This window comes from Ascaphus truei, chromosome 1, assembly GCF_040206685.1.
Source record: "Ascaphus truei isolate aAscTru1 chromosome 1, aAscTru1.hap1, whole genome shotgun sequence".
In the NCBI taxonomy this organism is placed as follows: Eukaryota; Metazoa; Chordata; class Amphibia; order Anura; family Ascaphidae; genus Ascaphus; species Ascaphus truei.
The window spans coordinates 374,720,035-374,741,827 of NC_134483.1; the positions used below are offsets into that span (position 1 = coordinate 374,720,035).

The 21,793-nt window shown below is 41.1% G+C and overlaps 1 protein-coding gene across 16 annotated transcripts in view; it reads right to left on the reverse strand.

Annotated features, from left to right (window-relative positions):
• TENM3 (teneurin transmembrane protein 3) overlaps positions 1 to 21,793 on the reverse strand; it is an 816,371-nt gene that overhangs the window by 39,864 nt on the left and 754,714 nt on the right. For 13 of the 16 annotated variants that reach the window (XM_075610837.1, XM_075610771.1, XM_075610754.1 and 10 more), the window contains 4 exons: positions 14,924 to 15,173; positions 14,091 to 14,111; positions 1,618 to 1,850; positions 449 to 603 (listed from right to left, as the gene is read on the reverse strand). In XM_075610837.1, coding sequence (XP_075466952.1) covers positions 449 to 603; positions 1,618 to 1,850; positions 14,091 to 14,111; positions 14,924 to 15,173 — 659 coding nt within the window. The remainder of the gene's footprint in view (positions 1 to 448; positions 604 to 1,617; positions 1,851 to 14,090; positions 14,112 to 14,923; positions 15,174 to 21,793) is intronic. The other 3 variants (XM_075610781.1, XM_075610811.1, XM_075610874.1) reach the window with 1 other exon arrangement.

The window sequence follows — 21,793 nt, forward strand, 5'->3', positions numbered from 1 at the left end:
TATGTTTCCTAGTTTGCTACATACGGTACATTAGAATAATTTTTTGGTTTGTTTAATCACCAAATCTCTATACACTAAAAAGAATCCAGAGGATTTATCTCTTCTACTATAAACCAATTCAGTTGCAGCCAAAATAGATGTAATGAACTGATCTCCCTTGTGGATCTTGCAGTAATGACTTAGTTAGTTGTCTTTACTCTATTGTTGCCATCACATTACAATAATCAAACTACACTTAACTGTATTTAACCTCTGAAGTCATAGCACAGACCTAATCATTTTGCTGAATTGTTTAAAATCATGCCCATATCATGCCCTGCCATTTTATTTATGTTGAAATGGAAAAGCGCCCCTTTTTGGTTTTAATTGCATTTTATTTATGTGTCTGCCCCTCTAAAAGATGATTATACTGGCCGTTGAACTATCATTATATTATGCATTGAAATACCTCACTGATATGCATGCTGGTGTCACAGGTTAAGGGTCGTGCTGAGGTCAGGTCATTCGAGCCAAGTAAGGTAGATATTATTCCATTTTGGTCCACTTTCCTGATGACCTTTCCGTCAACAAAGTAGATTAATCCATTCTTATCCACAGCAATTCCTTAACACAAGAAAATATTTCACTATTATTTACATACAAAGTGCTCCTTAGTTACATTCCACTAACATTTTGTTCAAGGTTTATTAATTGCAAAGAACTGTGAATCTGCCCGTGCAAAGAAAGCATTAAAAGCTGGAATGCTTTCAGCAATGTTTACAGAATCAATGGACTACGATGAACAGTAAACAGTTGCAGCCTTCTCCCTCTGGCTTAATAGAGATAACTGTAGCCTTCTACTACCCGAGTTTGACTGCAAGGTAACCCTCATCCAAGCTGTGGAATAGGAGGCAGGCTGCCAAAAATGTCTCTCCCACCATTGAAAAGACGAAAAAGCTTTCCGATTTTGCCACCTTAAAAAAAATGTGAATCTAACTGTAAAATAAAGTCACATAAAACCACTTGTTTTAAGGAAACAAATAGATCCATCCTTTTTTTCCAATTCTGTCTCTAGTCAAAATTGCTTTTATGTTGAAAATCAACAACACAAATTATTATTCTGCTTTGCAGCACTCTCCTGCACTCTCCTGGTGGTCAATTATTTGAGTCACATGCTGACAAAGTAATGCTACTTCACGGGCACAAAGCCAGACAAGGATAATGAGCAAAATAAGTAGCAATTGTAAGGTGAAGCTTAGTAATTCCGTCATTTGGTTTTTAATTATAAATCTTTGTAATTATTAAAAGTCATCTTTATAGCATCAAAATATTTATTTTAAAGAATGGACTGGCAAGCTTTTAGAACAAATCTTCGTATGTGATCATTGTCTTTATTAAGACAATCAAAGTGCCTTTTTTTCTTTTGAAAGTGGTCAAATGTGAGCCATAACCCCATATTAAGTGAAAAAAAAAGGATTGAAACACATCGCACTCTAAATGTTTTTGCAATGGCTCATTGGTGAATTTCAAAGTGTTTGTGTGTGTGTGTGAAGCCAGAATGCCAACGAAGAGTATTGGGTTGTGGGCCTTGGCACCAGAGGAGATTTTTCTACAAAGGCTTATGTAAGTTGAAGTCACCTTTCGGAGTTGTGAGCGTCGCATCTACAGCCTTTCCTCCTTCTCCGCATCTCGCCTCGTCAAACGGCGTGCATTGCTCCCCTGTTCCAGCGACGACCTCGGCATTTTTTGTCAAATCTTTTGCACCCACAAATGACTTGGGACGATAGATCTTGCGTGAGTTTGTATCGGAAACATAAAGATCTCCTGTCACGGGGTCGGTGGCGAGATAATATCGGTGAGCCAAGTTGCTGCTGTAGAAAGAGACAGTGTATACATGTTTACAGACGCACATCTGTGTGTTACATAGAAAGATTTATATCACATTATATCGAGCACAGCAAAGTCTTTACAATTCATTGTATGTATGATAAAGAATATATGGGCAGGAACAAATCACTTCCCAAGTGCTCAAAATTGAGAACCCTTAAGAAACCATTTGAATGCTTAATATCATTTTTAATATCACTTTGCAGGTTCATCACATACCACTTCTAATGTAGGCAACAAATGGCCACAAAAAAAAATCAATGAGCACATTTGTCCTTGCTCTGTATTCTACTGCTGTTTGTCATTGCGATTCAACAACAACCTTTAAATAAGCAGTGAAAAGTCCAATGTAAAGTGCAAAGATAAATTTAGAAGCACTTGTGTTTTTTTTAAGGTAAATTCAATCTGTATTGTTCTGATTGATTTATATTCTACAGATCGGATCTGTCATTGGATATGATGCTATATCAGTGATAAAACAATGTATCACAACATACTGTAGATTATTAAACAGTGTTCAGTGCTAATATGTGCACAGTGTACTATCATGTAGATATATTGTGCTGTAATGTAGATGTGTTGTACTATAATGTAGATGTGTTGTGCTGTAATTTTGATATGTAGCAGGCCCATACTGTATTAACTAAGAGGTGCTGCTCCATAAGAACAACATCCAGCACCGTATGGTGCCTTTTGGGTAGAGCACCGCTAAGGAAACATGGGCTGTAATACCATGGGAACATTTACTTTTAGTCAAAATGTCAAACATGTCAAAAAGTATACAACATGTGAAGCAGAAGAAGTTTTTTTTTAAAGCAATGTGGAAACAGCCCATTCTCCTATATATTAAACAATTGACCCAGCACTAGCTATGGAAAACATTTAAACAATAATTGATGGAAGTCATTCCACGACATTGGGAAACACAGCTGACAAACATGGAGATGTCAACCTGAAAGGATGAAAATCTGTGAGATTTGGAGGTCCTTCCTGGACGAAAAAAATTGAATCTAAATAGAAAACTTCTGACAAATATCAGCGTACAGTAAATGTACATATCACTTGTGGGTACATTTGTATGTCTCAGACAGGTCGGCAACCCTGTCTTTCCCCATTATTACTTTGCATGCAATGCTTCCACTGCAGCTAGGGATTATGGGTAGTGGCATGCAAATGAGCACATTGTGTCACTCTTGACTTCGTGTCCATTTAACATGGACCCATATAAGCTTATGCCTACCGTATTAGATATAAGGTTGAAACAGCGGTCTGAGAGTAGGGTTACTGGCTATGCACTTCTTTAACCCAGGCTATGCTGTAAAGCTGCGCAATACAGCCGGCATAAGCCTATAGGGCTCCATGTTACAATGGATGAGAAGGAGTGACACACTGTGCTCATGTGCATGTCATTACCCAGAATCCCTGGCTGCAGTGAAAGCACTGTATGCTAAGCGATAATGGGGTAAGGCAGGGTTGCAGACCTGTCTGAGACATGCAAATGCAGCAGAAGTGGTATTTTGTATTTACTGTACACTGTATGGTGGATAGTTTTTGTCACCCACCATACCTTTTTTAATGTCTGACCTTTACCAGCCATATTCCACAGAATCAGTGACTCAGAGGCCCCTAAACATCATGCTGAGCAGCAGCGTTCCCTGCTCCTGAGAAAAGATCAACTGCTCAGGAAGGTGTTGTAGCAAAACAGAGAAGTCCACGTACAAGAATAAAAACTATACAGGGCCATTTTGACCAAATATGTTAGATGAGTATATAGAAAAACCGTACTCCTACATATGCGTTAAAACATTTAAAATTACAAGTAAAAAAAAAAAAAGAGAAAAGAAATGAACACATTGACAGTTTTTGCGACACCAATTGCAAGGCTGTAATGTTATGCTACTTCCTAATTAGCACTAGCACATACCTGCGATTTTTACATGAAATCATTATGAAATATTTGCAGGTATTAAAACAAAACTACTTACTTCTTATCTTTTTAAGATTATAACAGATTGTCATGAACTATGAAGGTTTAACACTGCACTGAAAGCATTTATTATTATTATTATTATCGTTTATGTGAAACCGCCAACATATTACACGGCGCGGTACAATGGGGGAATAGAGTTGAGTTGTATTGTATGTCTTTCTTTATATAGCGCCAAAAGTGTACTCAGCGCTTCACAAATAATTAGTATAGGGAATTATAATACAATAAGTGCAGCAAAATCAGACAATAGGAAGGGAAATCCCTGCCCCGAAGAGCTTACAATCTAAGTGTTATGATGGGAGACTTACAGAGACAGCAGGTGAGGGAATAAGTGCTGTAGATGGCAGTGCTTGGCCACAATGGTTGGTAGGAGTGACTGTGGGTGTGGGACAATAGCCATGACTGCAAGCTATTGGGATGCATGATTTGTGGGGCAAGTTTTAAGGTATGACAGTATTAAATCAGAAGGCTAACACCATTTGCATGGGAGGAGATGGCAGGGAGGCGTGGGTGAGAGCAGGTGTGTTTATGTCTGGGTTCAGGAATAGGAGAGATATCCACAGTAGCAGGGAGTAGAAAGAGGGTGTGAATAGAGGATTTGTGGGGGTGTTTTTATTGAGGGGTAAAGAAGTTGTTGGGAAAGAGGGTTGTAGCCCTGTTTCCCCCCTCTCTGGAAACATGTTGCTGCTACTACTGATGTCTTGGTGCGTGTGCATACCTGTGAGGGTCCAGGAGAGCCGAGAGTCCGCAATGGGCTGGGGTCCAGGACAGGCTTACGGTGATCCTTATGTTCTTTCCATGGTGATACAGTGCCTCCACTGCAGGCTACAGCAAGGCTGCAGGCAGTCCCTACCATGAAAGTTTTTTCTCTCCAATACCTCTGGCTAATAGACCGCAACTCAGCCAGGGGTATATAAATTAGGTCTTTATTTGCAGCAACCACTGCAGATGTTAAACAGCGTTTCATACAGTAGAGTAGGGGTCTCAAATCCCTCGATGTTGCTGGCCAGCAGTTAATGGTTGAGGCCTTGTGCTATGCACAGATATTGCTCTCCCAGCCCCAGGAGGGCCTGAGCTCCTCTCTCTTCCCTGGTGGAAGGACAGCTGACTACACTACAATTTTGGAACGCCTGCTCCCTGCTGCAAAAGGGGAGGGCACAGGGTCTGCAGCAGGTTTGGCCGCAACACAGACCGCTTGACACACCTCTATGGCCACTCAGGGAGGCTGTGTGAGGGGGTTAAACCCCACAGGATAGTCTGTCACTGCCTGTAGCTACTGGGACTTACGTGACAGGAGGGGCAGAAAGATAGTTGGACCAGCCATGGCTATAGGTGTGTAAATAATGGTGCAGTGTATGGGCACAGACATAGGTGGAGGGGAGGAGAGATGTAGAAATGTGGATAGGAGGGGAGAAGTTGGAGAGAACAGAAATGTTTACAAAGGAGTGAGGAGACATTCAACATAAAAAGCTATAGGGAGGGCATAGTGAGATGCAGGAGGAGAGACTAAACCAGGTACTGGATGATAGGAAGATTACAAATTATCAGAGCATTTAGAAAGTCAAGTTCTCACTTTTACAAGGTTGTAGTTGTTTTTGAAGTGCAGAGTCCAAATCTTCTTGTAGTATTCAACTCCAATGCTAACTCCAGTATTAACTCCACAGACACTTTATGTGACTCTTTGGGGTGACACAGCCATATGGCTCACAGCCAAGATAGTCTGTTTTTAATACTCTAAAGCACATTCACTTAACTAACAATTAGTCTGTCTATTCAGCTCATACCAGGTAGTTGTTAATTAAAGATAAATACAAAGACCAAAACAGAGTTATGTTTATTACAGAAATAGAACATACCAAATAAGAGCAAATAAGCACAAACAGATCCAAAAGGTAACCAGGGCCCTGCTCGAGAGAGAGCTTACAACCGCTTGAGTGCCCTATTGATGGGCACCGTATGTCACGTGGACCGGCGCCCGAGAGCCCCTTGTAACTTACACCATAGGTCATTGCTTTTTTCTCATTTTCTGCAGCAGCGGTAGACGCGATATGAATGGAAGAGGAGGACCCTCCCCTTCCGCTCACGTCACGCGATCACCGACTTGCCCCTTCATTTAGTAAACCCCAATGTCAGAAATGTGTTAGCAAGCACATTCATGCTAGCATTTGTCTTGATGTTTGTGTAACTGAATTTGCTCGCTATTTCATTCCCGTGTGCAATTTGTACTGAAACGTACGTTGTGTTAATGTGAATGCAGATAAACCTAACTTCAGTTTGTAACATTACATACATCTAGTTTATTTTTGAAGAACAGCTGTGATCAAGCATGTCACGCGCAGGCACAATTCAGAAACAGGTCGTAAGAGGCGTGTGAACAGCGCCATCAAACAGGTGCTCCAATTTCAAATAATGTGTGTTTAATAACAGTGTGTAATGGTTATGAATATAAATAATAAATGTATATGTTATGTCAATGCGTGAAAACATGAACAAGTGACACCAAACAAGGCAATAAATCAGTAAAATGCCTGAGATTACATAATAAGCAGCTGCAACCCCACAGGGACTGTCCTAGAGAACAATATACAGGCATACCCCGCATTAACGTACGCAATGGGACCGGAGCTTGTATGTAAAGCGAAAATGTACTTAAAGTGAAGCATAACCTTTTTTCCACTTATCGATGCATGTACTGTACTGCAATCGTCATATACGTGCATAACTGATGTAAATAACGCATTTGTAACAGGCTCTATACTCTCCCCGCTTGCGCACAGCTTCGGTACAGGTAGGGAGCCGGTATTGCTGTTCAGGACGTGCTGACAGGCGCATGCATGAGCTGCCGTTTGACTATTGCGCGATATGTACTTACTCGCGAGTGTACTTAAAGTGAGTGTCCTTAAAGCGGGGTATGCCTGTATTGCAGAAAAGGGGGAGCGCTAATATGTGTCAAAGCAGGTAGGGTAAACCATCTGATAATTAGCCAGAAAGTTACAGGAACAAAATTAATACAAAAAAGGACATGTAGAGGAAAGATAATAAAAACCGTAGACAAGCTTCTTTCCTCCACAGCTTCTCACAGCAATAGTACAGAGTGGCTAAGTATCCGATGGTTTACCCTACCTGCTTTAACACGTTAGCGCTTCCCTTTTTCTGCAACGCAAGTGGCATGTGTCTGTCCGTTCAATTGGTGAATCATTGGTGAAATCACAGAAATGCAGGGAAAGTGACATGATGCCCAGCTATCTGCATTGAGCATAGTAACATTTCTGCCGGCTCTCAGTTCAGCACATTGGGGGAGGGAGGTAAAATGTGTTGAAAATAATTAGAATCATTATTGATTCAGGGGAGAAAGAAGTTAAGCAAAAACAAATGAACTTAAGGAGGATACGCTGAACAGGTTGTGTGTCTGCAAGACACAGCCAGCCTGCAGTCTGCTTTGTTGCACTAAATGTAAAGGGCTTTATTTCACTGTGTGTCACTTCAAATAGGTTTCATTTAAAGGTGCAGTGTATTTCAAGTAATGTACCAGTTACAGTCACATGTTCTAGAGGGTTCATTCTTGCTGACTATGTATTTATTTCATTGCTTAAATTATTTGCAAAAAAACCATTTGAACTAAATGGCACTGCTCTTTTAATTGTATGTCTATTTTATAGGGGGTCAATAACTATATCTATACTAATGCAAATGAAGATTGATTATTGAATGAAAAAATTGCAAGGTTTGGTCCTGATTGAAAAATCCTAAATCCCAAATCTCAATTCACCAGGGTCCAAAATCCCAAATTTCGGACTCGAATGACCTAATAGTTTCTTCAGCAAAAAGAAAATAGTCCATTTCAATATAGAAAATGCAATCTACTTCGGTAGTTTGAATAATAAAAACATCTTCGAAATATGTATGATTCAAATTGTTACAAATAGTATTAAAAAAAAACAAAAAAAGGCAAACTAATTTATAGTTGTGCTGAGGGCGCTAGAACAATTAGTTCCATTTCTGATGAGTTTACAAGTACAGAGCTAAAATAAATGTGCATCTCTATGCGAGATTTAAACATCTGCTCACACAGAACATGTGATTTTCTAAAAATGCATAAATTCATAACAAAATGCTCCTCGTAGTGTAGGGAGGAGACAACAATCCAACTATTAACAAGTAAAGATATGGAGAAGCATCCGCTTCTAATATACTGTATATTGAACGTAGCAGGCACACAAACCCCTGACCTGAGTGTTGTAGTGTGTGCTGTACTCACATTCCCTAAAAACAGCAACCCAGACATGATTTTGCTTCACACCTGCATAGCTACCATGCTCATATATAAATTCATATTTCTTTTTTTTTTTAGGTCTTCTTTTTATTTAAGTTTTAACATGTACTTTTGTGCCAGTTCCAACAAAATGTAAGAATGCTGGCATCTGGAAAAAAAAAACCGCCTTTACTTTGTTGACTAGGCACGCAATTGTTTAACTATTCAAGATGGCTGCCCTTAGAACCTTCACAAAACAACAAAGTTCATAGGTTCAAAACCTTAACACAGCTGGTTCAGGATTCTATTCTTCTAATGGAGTTAGAAAAAAAATACCAATTATATTTGGTTACTAATCATGGTATGAGTCTGCTTAAAGATGCAAAGTGCTTTGATATTTCCTGGTATGCAGGGATACTTAAGTGCAACATTATTAAAAATTATTTGCACGAGCACTCAATTCCCTGCTATGAGCCTGCATGCTGTAAATGCTTATTAAAATTGTTCATTAATAGGCAAGAACAACATGGGGCTTTATTTAAAACAATTAGCAAAACAAGCACATTTGAGCATTAAATTACTACAGAATTAAGCATTTGGAAGTGGAAGTCCAGCTAGGCCAAGATGCTGTGTGTGTCCTGCTCTTCAGATACAAAAATTACAAAATCAATTGTCAGATAATGAAATGCTGTAATAACTGTTTCCTACTATAGAAGTTTCTTACGATTTTAAATACGGTTTTCTCTAGTGTTTAACATTGGGATCTGTCATTAGCTGCTAGATCCAGTATACCATAAGATCCGATGGGTCTACCATGTTAGGTCTTTGAATAGGAATTATAGACCATGACCTCAATTCATTTACTATTACCTTATACTGGGATCCTGTGCTCATGAATATTTGGTACAGTAGATGCACTTTCCATATTACTTGAAGAAATCTGACTCGTGGGAATTATTCACTAATTTCTAATCTTTCAATAAAAAAAATTATAATCACAGCTAAGATTTCCCGTCACATTAATCGCTTAAAGTTGTGTGTGAAACGGAAGCATCTCATCTGCACTTAAGTTAGATGCCATGCTGCGTGTTGAAGTAGTGTCACATGGCTCTATATTTCCGCTTACAAAGAGCTGAAGCCCTTTCGTTATGATATAGCCCATTCATCTCCAAGACCAAGTCTAAAATGCGCCAATAATGCCTGCAGTGATACCTTCTACTAATTAACTTCCCTGCCATATAGCTCTTTCTTGAATTTCATAAAAGATATTAAACATAAAGGTATGTTATTTCTTTGTCTTGTCATTTTCACCTACTCCTATCATTGTACCCCTTGTAGGACTTCTCATTCAATGCAGCAGTCCTTTCACAGTTCTTCCCTATCCTTCACATTCTGTGCCCTCTTCAGCCCTACTTCAGGTCTCAAGGATTTCCTTCACAAAGTACAATGTCTGCTTTTACATCTCATCCCCTCTAATTACTTTGTATTCCTGTATTGGATTTGTTAATACATTTGATTGTAAACTGTTGCACAGCCTGTCAGAGTCATATAACAATTAAATAGCATTAGATAACAAAGCTGATATTTCAAGCTTCAAAACCTTTCAAATGGTTTAACTACCCGTGGATGATAAAAATTGTCATCACTTATTACCACAGCTGTCAAGGCCCAATAACTCAAGCAAAAGAAATTTGAAAATTTTAATGGAAAAACTCTAACATCAGTGAGTACGTCACCATTAATCTCTATGAGCTCGATGATTTTGTGAGACATTCCAAATGAGTAAGACTTGTCATACCTTCATTACACCAATGTCACATGTATCTTGGTGTTTGAGAGTATAGTCGTAATTTAAGTGTACTTGGCTGAGCAGGCTGTTATGCTGTTGGCTGTTATTCTTATGATTTTATTTGATACGCGCAATTGCATTGAAATCCTACACCCTTCATTAGTCACTGTCATACCAACCAAAAAAAGAAGCTACTTTCATTATGTCACAAAAATGAAAACAATCAAATGTTGTTCTGATCAAAGGAAATATAGGAATGCTACAGTTAATGTAATATGTCAAGTGTGTCAAATACGCTACTGAAGAGAAACTCATGCAAATAACCTTTCCGATGCCGGACAGCGCCCGAATGCAACCGGACTTCCAGGACTGCGACCATGTCATCGCTTCGGTGGTGATCACATGGTTGCAATTGCCCCCAGAGTGATGTGAAAAGAGGGGCCTCCGCTTCTTTTTCAATCGCATGGACTGCTACATCGGATCTAGCCCTACAAAAATAGCATGAAATACCCGGTAAAGCACAAGGACCCCTGGTACAGTGGCGCCCATGCCATACTGGGTACGTCATAAGGGTAGCAAAAAGAAACAGGTACCACATATCCAGTTTTCATTTTGCATTGGCTGGGAAATTATATACTGTAATAAATGGTCCATTGCAGAATACCAAGCCTCGTGATTAGCTCTATATTGGTAATTCTCTGCATATCCCATTAGATTTATGCCCAATCGTTGTGTATGTGTCGGTTTCCCCCTCCCTTTCTATGTCTGCTATACCCTATAAAGCCTAAAAATAATAAACCACTTGTTAGTCCCTTTATTTTTGTGAGCCTGTGGCAACAAACGGGATATTAAGTGACTAGAGCTATAGGCAGTGATATTTTTAATGAGGAGAATGTAAATGTCTGACCACTACTTTAACAAATAAATACAACTTTTAAGCTTTCCCTAGTAACCAGATACATGGTTTATAGTACTGCATATTTATTTCATCCCTTTTTGTACTAAGAATCTCGACAGGCACAGTATCCCACCCCCTTCTTGTCTGTGAGATGTAACCGTGATGCCATTATTAGCCATTCTGCTAATGTTGAAGTGATACTAAATTAGGATTAATGAAGAAATACTATTTTCACTTTAAGGGTGATTCAATCTTTTTAAGGATGCCAATTACACTTAGAAATTGAGTCAAATTAATTGTTTTTAGTCTGTTAGAGGGACAGTTGTGGACAGAGGTCAAACAACATACATGTAATTAGCTTCCTTATAAACACTTCATCACCCTTAAAGTTGCAGTTTTATTTATTTGTGCTCTGTGAAAAATTAATGTTTTAATTTTAAATCGAGGAGTTTAAATAGTTATTATTACATTAAACCAACGTCTAAATCCTCTTTGGATCTTCATCATGGCATTAATCTTCAAGTCCTGATGAAGAGCTGAAGAACAAGGGGATTGAACCATGGCCTAACCCCTTCTGCACTCAAGGAACCAGCAACTCATTAGTTATTATTAGGTTGTTATTATTAGATTAGATAATAGTGCAAACCCTTCAAAAAGTGCACTTATCACATAGACATTAAAAAGTTGAAACGTTGCTAAGAAATTCTTAAGGGGAAATGTACCAAAGCAATTTTGGGAAAAATGAATGCAAATAGACCATTACATATTGCACTTTTTAGAATCAAAGTATCAACCTAGCACTCAAATTATGTTCCAATTGTATTACATTGTGATTAGGAGTTATGGAGGAATTACTTGATGCATCAATTGAATGTGTGCTAAATTATGTGTCCACGCGTGTCATTTATTTCTCTATTTTTCGGTATCAGAACAATTCTACCTGGTCTGAGGTGGTAAACGCTTCCTTAGTTTGCAATCTGCACCAAACATCAATAAACTTGATGAACATTAAGCAGATCTTGGAGCAGATAATGGTAGAATATGTAACTCAAATGGAATGCACTATTCTGTCACTTCTAGAAGGTCACTTTGGTCCTGGTGAAGACTTTACCTTTAACATAGACACCCTGTTTAATACAGTCTGTTTTTCTTCATTAGAGAAGCTTAAACATAGCTACTAGAGATATTGTCCACAAATTCCAGGTTTCTTTTTCAACGTTTGTACAGTATTTACTCCTCTGTATCTTTCATAATCACATTATGAACAGGTGTGACGTCAATGATAAGGCTGATAACACCCATCATTACCCAAGCCGAAAAGGGATGCAGTGCATTGCTAAATCATCCAAGTAAATGGAATGTCTTATCAATCAAAGATACCTGCAAGTGTTAGTCCACTGAATTATAACTCTATAATTAAACATAGTAAATGCATTTCTAAGTAAGGGCTGGAAATAGATTTTTATGAAATGCATTAGACTTATTTTTAACGTAATGCATCTCAGACCCCCCTTTCTCCCCCTCCCCCCCAAAAAATGCCCTTTGATGAATGGAACTGTTGGTGCCAAACATATACAGTACTGATCTTTGAGTTGTTACATTGTGTAACCACCTGCCGAATATAAATTTAACTCTAGCACGATCATTATGCAAAAAAAGGTCAAATCCCCTTTAACAGTCTTCATTGCCGAGACCTCCATGGCAGCCCTTGTGCTAAGAAATTAACTGAAAAAAATTAGAGATCCATATCAAAAATCTACTAAGCCCAGCAGATGAATGAGGAAAAGCAGAAAGCATAATGAATAAGCAGCAAAGGTAATTAAGTTGCTAACATTTTGCATCTGATCTGGCTCCCTTTAGAGCTATTGCACAGAGCATTATATTTTTCCAGCTTGGCTTAATAGAAACAAAACAATTGTTTTATGGGCACATGCAAAGCAACCTGAGTCGGACTGTAGGTGTAAAAAGGATTGTGATAAAGAGATGTTTCTGTCTCCATGAGTGGTGGGCAGTATTTGTATCTTTACAGGATTTGAGAAACCAACACATATTGTTATTCAAGTATTTCAGCGCAAAGCAGTCTTAAGATACAGCATTTTACATCCCATACCCATGGAATATACCCTGTTGCAAAAATGGTAGGTTGCCTTCTCACTTTGAACCAGAAATTAGGAAACCATTATTGTTTTAATGGAGCCATCTACAGTAACTAAGCTCCATTTTTTGGACTGGAACCGAGGATCCTCCAGAACTGCACAATTTTCAGCTCTGCGGGCCCCCCCCCCCCCCCTGTTTCCTGAAATACTTACTGGTGAAGTTACCGGCATTACTTGTTTTTAAAGGGATTTAGTTGTCATTCAATAGGAAGCAACAACTGATGTTCCAGCTTCCCATGTGTAGGGAAATTTAAACCTGATATCCTCACCGGTACATATCTTAGGAACTGTGAGTCCCGGAGTTGGAAATAGTGGCGTTGGGATCAGATTACGCAGAAACAAATAAAAAATTTTTTTTTTTAAAAGAGTAGGAGGAACTATTCTTTTAAATGTGACACCGAAATGTAAATCGAGCTACCCCATGATCTATGGATTAATGGAACATTCTAACATCCATTTTGACAGCTCAGTGATGACACCACTGTATCTACAGTATGACCTAAGAATCTCAAGAAACAAGACAGCACAGTGTGAAGCTTTGTGGTCCACTAGTCCGGTTGATGTCTCAGCTGTGAGTTATGGAAAAACATACGGTTTAATACTGTACCACAAATCTTACCTTGTAAACAATATTATGTTTGCAACAGAGATCGCAGATTAAACTGATTTAATGGAACCAAACCAGCAACTCACAAATTATTTGGATTACTATAACTTTTGGGGGATGCTCAGAGAGCTATCCTATCTCTATGCTCAAGGTTTCAAAGATCAGCAACAATCAGACTGGACTTCAGACATAGCATACTTTGTCTGGCCTTCATAAGGTCATGCTAAGACAGGACCCACACCGTGACTCACTATGCTATAGACTGTATATGTGGAGATCACAGGTTATTAAATATGCTGTTTATTTGTAATACTTGTTTCTGAGCATGTCTTCTGAACCACGACATGTGACAAAGAATCACAAAGATTTGTTGGACTCTTTAATACAATGACCACGGTACACTCTGCAATATAGCTTCACTTCTCAAGGAAGGAGCCGTGTTCACATTCCCACGAAAGAGATTACTTTCAGACAGGAAATACAGCAGGAATAAAATAGGAGTCCCCCTTTAAAAGGTATAGTAAATGCTTACCTATGTCTAAAATCTTTATTTCTTGGAGGAAGCAAGTAAAGAAAGGATAAGAGAAATACAGTTAAAGAATGTCAGATTGGAAGTGGTAATGGAAAGTTCCTAATGAAATGGAAAACATCTCAATTTGCATGCAACATATTCTGTAAGAGAAGTCTGCAATTAGATTAGATAAGGTTTCCTTCTCCGTCTATGGAAATATAAACACGTTGCAAACAATAAAATTCAGATTGCCAGGATTGATCATTTGAAACATTTCTTAAATACAGATATTTTTGGGGTAACTGAAAACATATCGATTCATTTGATCAACTCATTTGGTGCTGGAAGGGTTAAGTAAACTATACCAGCATTCTCTGTATTAATCAATTTTAATAAAGCATTTTGCTAGTACAGTGGACCCCCTCTGTCACAGCAAATCCCCCCATACAGAGAACATTTCTTCAACCTCCAATCCCTACTAATGTAATCCTATGGATAAGAAAACCACTTATAATGAACAGTCAAAGGTCAGAGTATGCTATTTGTTAGCGGCATAAGTGTAAAGACATAATTATCATAATATACAAAATGTCATTTAAATGGAATAGAGTCTAAATACCTGCATATGTATTCTAATCTAAAAGTTGTCCGCTGTTTCTTTTTACCAAATGAATGCAGCAACACAAGTAAATATAATAACCCTGCACAAGCAAATAAAATATTCTATACCATAATTCTAAACAATGCGATGCGTCTCTCTCAGACATGCAAAAAGTTTTGAAGTGATGAAAAATGGGTCTGTGACATACGGACATGTTTATTGCTGTCCGACACAACAGCGATATTCCATTTACCTTAATTCGAGCACACTGGTTACATTCCCTGATGGAAATATCCGGCGGATGTAGTTGAAATCTCCCACATACAAACTACCGTCAATTCCACAAGCCAAGGCAACAGGAGCCAGCAGCTTGTTACCGTCAGCCTGGCCATTGCAACTCGGACACGAGATACTCCGTCTCCTGCCGTTTCCCATAATGCAACTAACCACAGGTGGTTGTTGAGATATAAACTGATTTTCTCCATTTCCCTTGTACAGAATACCTGGAAATAGAAATGTGCAAAGGTGTTATTTTTCTTGCAACATGGAACGGTTGGTGTTGTACCTGATTCACAAATTAAAGATTTACTGGAAGATACCTTATGGTACTTTCAAGTGAACGGGTCTTATGGCATAGTACTGCTTCGTAAACATGGGACTAAACAGCTCATTATAATAATATACACAATATATTCTCCAAAACGTGGACAGTCGCCCACCCCCAATGACGGAATATTCTGTTCATAAACGGAAAATAAATTGCGGGCTGCAGCGCGTGCTTTCTATCGTTTCCGATTTTGTCAACTCATTTCCCTAGACATAAGAAAACACAGAAATAGGTCCTGAGATCTTTAAAATGCACCGTTGGATTATACAGCAGGGCCCCGCTCATACGGTGGGTTCCGTTCCCGGCCGCCGCTGTAAAGCGGAAATCACCGTAAAGCGGGGCCCTACTGTACTGTATTGTCCCTGTGAAAACAGAGATGCAGAGCTGTAAACTGACAGTTTCTCTGACAAATGGCATCTGACAAGGAGTTGCGCACGGGCTAAAACTGTTGTTTAGTGACAGCCGGATATTTTGCTGCTGTGCACGTCATGCTGAAAATCGGCACAAAAACGGAACAAGCGCAGAACCTTATGAATAATGGGAAACGCTGTATGGGAACACTGTAAAGCGGAGCACTGTAAAGTGGGGCCCTACTGTACATTGTTTATATATAGCATCTTTACATCCATAAAATCCATTTATTTTTTCACATTGGAAAACACCTAAGGAGAATAATCCGAGAATAATTACTTACACCGTTTTCTACTTTGGAAAGCACCTATATGAGAGCAAATTGTATGGATGAAAACCATCTCTGTTTTTAAGCAGTACTGTACTGTATATAATAATATTTTTTTTTAAAGGTGCTTTTAAAGAATCACAGCATGCACTCTTTCTCTGATTGGTAATGTTTTGGGATTTGTCTTGTAGTACTCAATGCACAGGATAAATCATGGAGACTAATCCCATGACGAAGGAGGAGGCCCAGATGATGTGTGCAGCGTGTTGCTACCCCTTGGCATCTACCTGGCAACCCTTTCTTCTGGCCTTTCAACCTTCTGCAATGAAAAGTTCCTTGCTCTAACAGAAACACACTGAAGTGAAGGTCCTCTTCTTGAAATCCATTTTCAAACAGAAATGTCCCCCTCATGTTTATCACCGATTAAAGCTCCAGCTACGCTTTACAGTTGAGAACCTCTATTGTTTCTCAACACTTTCACAAGTATTCCATTCTAGAAAGCTACGGACATTGTTCTAAGCAACTGGAAAAGTGAAAACAAATAACAAATGGAACTCACGTTTCACATCAATAAATAAAAATGTCATTGCAATCACAGATCAAAATGCTGTATTTGCATCATAAAAAAAAGCAAAACATTTTGAATAGGAGCACACCCACATTTTAATCTTTAAGTCTCATTATGGCACTTTCTTTCCAACGGTTTTTTTTTTTCCTACAGCCGATATGAGCTTTTTCCATTTGTTATTTATCTTCTCATTAGGTTGTGAAGGTGATCTGTGTCAGGGTATTGATTTCATGAATACTACAATGCGGCACAATGTAATATACCAGCCATTTTTTCCCTTTTTCATTACCCTTTCAAAATCGATACACATCTTAATTACAACAAATAGAAGAAATCATAACAATTCTTTAAAAAAGGTTAAGAATAAGAAACTTTAGCAGTAATAATACCACACAGTATTGTTCTGTTGGGTTCAAAAACAATTGTTCATACTGTAGCACCATCTAACCCAGAGGTGGCCAACTCCAGAGCTACCAACAGGTCAGGTTTTCAGGATATCCCAGCTTCAGCACAGGTGTCTCAATCTGATTGAGCCACCTATGCTGAAGCAGGGATATCCTGAAGACCTGATGGCCCTTAAAGACTGGATTTGCCCACACCTGATCTAACCTCATCACTTCTCAGTTGCCTTCAATGCACTTCACGAGAAAGCATTGCAGGCTCTCAGACATGAAGGAGTTAATATGATAAAACACAGTACCCGCTCGGCTTTGATTACATTCCTTTCCGGCACATTTAAATGATCGTGATCACAATACAAAAGCCAAATATAAGTTAGTTACCGAATGTCCGTATGAACCAATTATTTTGTAAACCTGAATAAATGATTGAACATAAAATACTGAACATTTGTGCCAAGCTTCCTGACTTTTCTGATTCTGCAGTGTCTATCAAAACACATAGGCCACAAATCAGCAATTTCCCTCCCCCAGAAGTCTATATGAGTTTGTTTGTGTGATGAGTAGACATATCACAAGGATGTCTGAAGATAAACTATAGGGAGACATTGCTCTACCATGAATGTGGTAGCCCAGCCCAGCCAGATGCGGATGCTCGCACGGGATGTGTTCCTTTTCATATGTAAGCAGGAACATCTCTTTTTTCACCCGGAATTTTGGTGACATAAGTGATGTAAAAATGTGAGGTGTGTGTCCTGCTAGGGTGTGAGCGGGTGTGAGGCATCGGGTGGGTGTACAGTACGGGTGGCGGGTGGGTAGTGGAGTGCTGGCTGTGGGTGGGAGTCCCGCTAGGGTGTGAGCGGGTGTGAGGCGGCGGGTGTCTGGTGAGTGCTTGCGGCGGCTGGTCAGTGATGTTGGTGCGTAGGGGTGTGAGTGCGGCAGGTGGGTGTGAGGCGGGTGGCGCCGGGTGGGTGGTGAGTGGGTGCGGCGTCTAGTCAGTGATGTCGGTGCGTAGGGGCGGGAGGCGGCGGGTGTGTGTGGAGTGTGGCAGGTGGGTGAGAGGCAGCAGGCGTCTGTTGAGTGAGGGCGGCGGCTGTGGGGCGCAGGGGTGTGAGGCGGCGGGTGGCTGAAAGGCAGCGGCGGGAGTGCGGGCGGCGGATGGGTGAAAGGCGGGAGGGTGGCGGGCGTGTGGGTGAAAGGCAGAGGAGGGAGAGCGGGTGAAAGGCAGAGGCCGGAGGTAGCGGGAGTACGGGCGGCAGGTGGGTGAAAGGCAGGGGCGGGAGGGGGGTGAAAGGCAGGGGCGGGGGGGGAAGGCAGGGGCAGAGATGAAGGCAGGGGCGGGGGGAAGGCAGGAGAGGGGGGGGAAGGCAGGAGAGGGGGGGGAGGCAGGAGAGGGGGGGGGAGGCAGGAGAGGGGGGGGGAGGCAGGAGAGGGGGGGGAAGGCAGGGGCGGGGGGGAGGCAGGAGGCAAGGGGGGGCGTCACTGTGTGTGTGTCCCTGTGTGTGTCATTGTTTCTGTCCCTGTGTGTGTCAGTCCCTATGTGTGTGTCAGTGTGTCTGTCCCTGTGTCTGTCACTGTGTTTGTCAGTGTGTCTGTCCCTGTGTATGTCGGGGGGTGTGGAGGGGGGGGTCAAAAACGGAGCCGGGGGAGGGGTCAAAAACGGAGCCGGGGGAGGGGTGAAAAACAGAGCTGGGGGTGGGGTCAAAAACAGAGCTGGGGGAGGGGTCAAAAATGGAGCTGGGGGAGGGGTCAAAAACAGAGCTGGAGGGGTCAAAAACGGAGCTGGAGGGGGTCAAAAACGGAGCTGGGGGGGTCAAAAACGGAGCTGGAGGGGGTCAAAAATTGAGCTGTGGGGGGGGGGGGGGTTGTCAGTGTGTCTGTCTCTGTGTGTGTCAGTGTGTCAGTCACTGTGTTTGTCAATGTGTCTGTCCCTGTGTATGTCGGGGGGTGGGGAGGTCCAAAGCGGAGCTGGGGGGGGGTCAAAAACGGAGCATTGGGGGTGGTCAAAAACAGAGCTGGAGGGGGCGGTCAAAAACGGAGCTGGAGGGGGTCAAAAACAGAGCTGGAGGGGGTCAAAAACGGAGCTGGGGGGTCAAAAACGGAGCTGGAGGGGGTCAAAAACGGAGCTGGGGGGGTCAAAAACAGAGCTGGGGGGGTCAAAAACGGAGCTGGGGGGGGTCAAACACACCCCCCCCCCTCCAGCAGTAGCAATTCCTCACCTCAGGCAGCAGCAGCAGCAGTGTGGCCAGGGGTTGGGGACCCCTGGGTTAGAGTGCACCGGCCAATGAGAGCCGTGGGGGGCGAGCAATCCGGAGGGGTGAGACATATGTGTGTGTATCTACTGTTAGACCACACCGGCCAATGAGAGGTGTGCGGGGGCGGGTGGGCCAAGGGAGCCATCTCATTGGCCTGAGGCGGAGTGACAGGCCATAGGTCCAATGTGATTGCCCCTAGACACAGGGACATACAATGTTTTCAAAAATATAGATATAGATTGAGTCAATTTATAAAGTTTTTCAATTTTGACTGATGGTTTTTCCTTTTTTGCGCTTCCTTTTTGTGTATGTGTTCCTCCGGTTTGACCCCGCTGATCACGGGAGAGTGGGAGCAGCAGAGGGATACCATCGTTTTCTGAATACAGAGGGATTTTTGGGACTGTGCATACTTTTCTTTCTTTCTACCATGAATGTGTAAGAGTAGAGATAACAGTTAAAGATGAAAATATGCTTTCTTACGGTCTATTGATATTAACTGCTCTGGTTGATTGTGAGAAAGAGGCCACATCTGTTACAAGAAGGTATAAGAGTTTCATCCTGTGTAGATTGAATTTAGCATTACAAATAACTTGAACGGTACCATCATGACTGTAGTTCTCCGCTCATAACTAAGAAATGCACTTGCAAGACTTATATAGATGGCTTCCTATCTGTCTCTGAAAAAATGAATATTAGAAAAAGACACCGAACCATGGATTTATTGACCAAGGTAGAGAGATACCTATAGTATTTTCACTTGGCTGTCACGGAAATTAAGAAACAAAGCGCATGCCTGATGGTACATTTTTTGTACTTAAGAAGATGTTAAAATGTGGCCATGGGTATCCATTACCAGTGTGCTCTGATTTGCACAGATCAATGAGTAACATCTAGGTCTTGGGTATAAATAGTCTGCTATTATTTTCTATATGAACATGTCACAATAAGTCTCTGTTTGCCATAATCCATGTAAACCGCGTGTCAGTTTCTACTTGGTACCTAAGCATGTTTTATTGATTGAGGATACCGAGTTTCAAAGGCAGTTCTTGGATCTAATGGTTACACTTTTTCTGTGATGCTGTTAAAACTATCAGCCTTACAAAAATACACAAAGGAAACATGAGAGCAACGTTCATCAAAGCTCTTGAAAGAAAAAAAAAAGAAAAAAAAAATAAGCAGAATAAATAGAGTAGATTGTTTGTGGCAAAGGTTTGAGACTGCCAATGCAGAATACAGATGTACTGTGACCAAGTGGCTCCACTCACAATGTAGAATCAAGGATCAACATACAACAGGGATCAGCAGTATTGTCTCATATACAATATTCTATTACAATGCCGGGCTGATTAGGAATTGATCAATGATACCCAAAAAAAATCCCTTGTGTTTCTCGCATGATTATATCATTTGCAACAATCATGAGGCATAATTCCCCCCCCCCCCGCCCCCAGAGAACGAGGCGTTATATAATTTTCATCAGAAGGATCCTCCGAAGTCAGCTATCTGCACTATTGCATGTGATTTATCCTGTCATTACTGTGAGAAACGGGTCCTTCAGCTTTCCCCGCTATTATCGTGGAATGGGAAGATGAGCATTAGAATATTTATGAGTGTGTATCAGGGTGCCCGCACACACCTGTCACTGTCTGCACTCCCCTTGGAACACGTTTCTCCGGTTCGTGGACCTTGTCATTACAACTAACCCCTTCGTTTATTCAATTAGACAGACGTCACTTTGAAAAGTCACCGGTTGTCAGAGTGCGCGCTGTTCAATATAAATGAAACCTAGGAGATCAGTTCACCTTGTAGCTTAAGACAGCCTCATATTTCACCAGTCGTATGCACTGCTCTTAACAGTTGCAATGTGTGACATTGTTCCTGCTCAAACCCGTACAATGCTCGAAGCCACTGCATTGCACAGACCAGGGGTGGGCAACTCCAGTTCTGAAAGGCCACCAACAGGCCAAGTATTAGGGATATCCCTGCTTCAGCACAGGTGGCTCAATCAGTGGTTCGGTTATTATGAGGTCATTCTGACTGAGCCACTGATTAAGCCACTTGTGCTGAGGCTGGGATATCCATAAAACCTGACCAGTTGGTGTCCCTTGTGGACTGAAGGTGGTCACCCCTTGCATAGATGGCCTAATAGCACTGGATAAACTTAATTTGGCAGTCATTATCACACACATTTCTTAAAAATGCACACGTGATAACTTGATATTTCTTTTGTCAGCCAAAAGCTTAAAGCAGCAATCCCGCCTGGGAAATATATATGTAAATATATATATATTTTCGCTTACCTAAACTGTTGGGTCCCCCGGAGCTGATCAGTGATCTCCTGACTTCAGGGGGATCCCCTTGGAGGGGACCCTCAAGCTCCTGAGATATTTGTCTTTTTATGTGTTGGTGTTCACACCAAAAAAAACTACAAATATAGCACTGGCCTACAAATTGGCAGAGGGGTCAGCAATAGAAAGACCTCTTAATGATTACGTTGCAGCTTTTCTATTGGACCCTGGAGAAAACCCTGACCCTGTGACCTTTTTGGATTTCTCATTCTGACCAGTGGGACACTGGACCCACTGCTCCAAGTCCACAGACGGTGGGGGACTACGG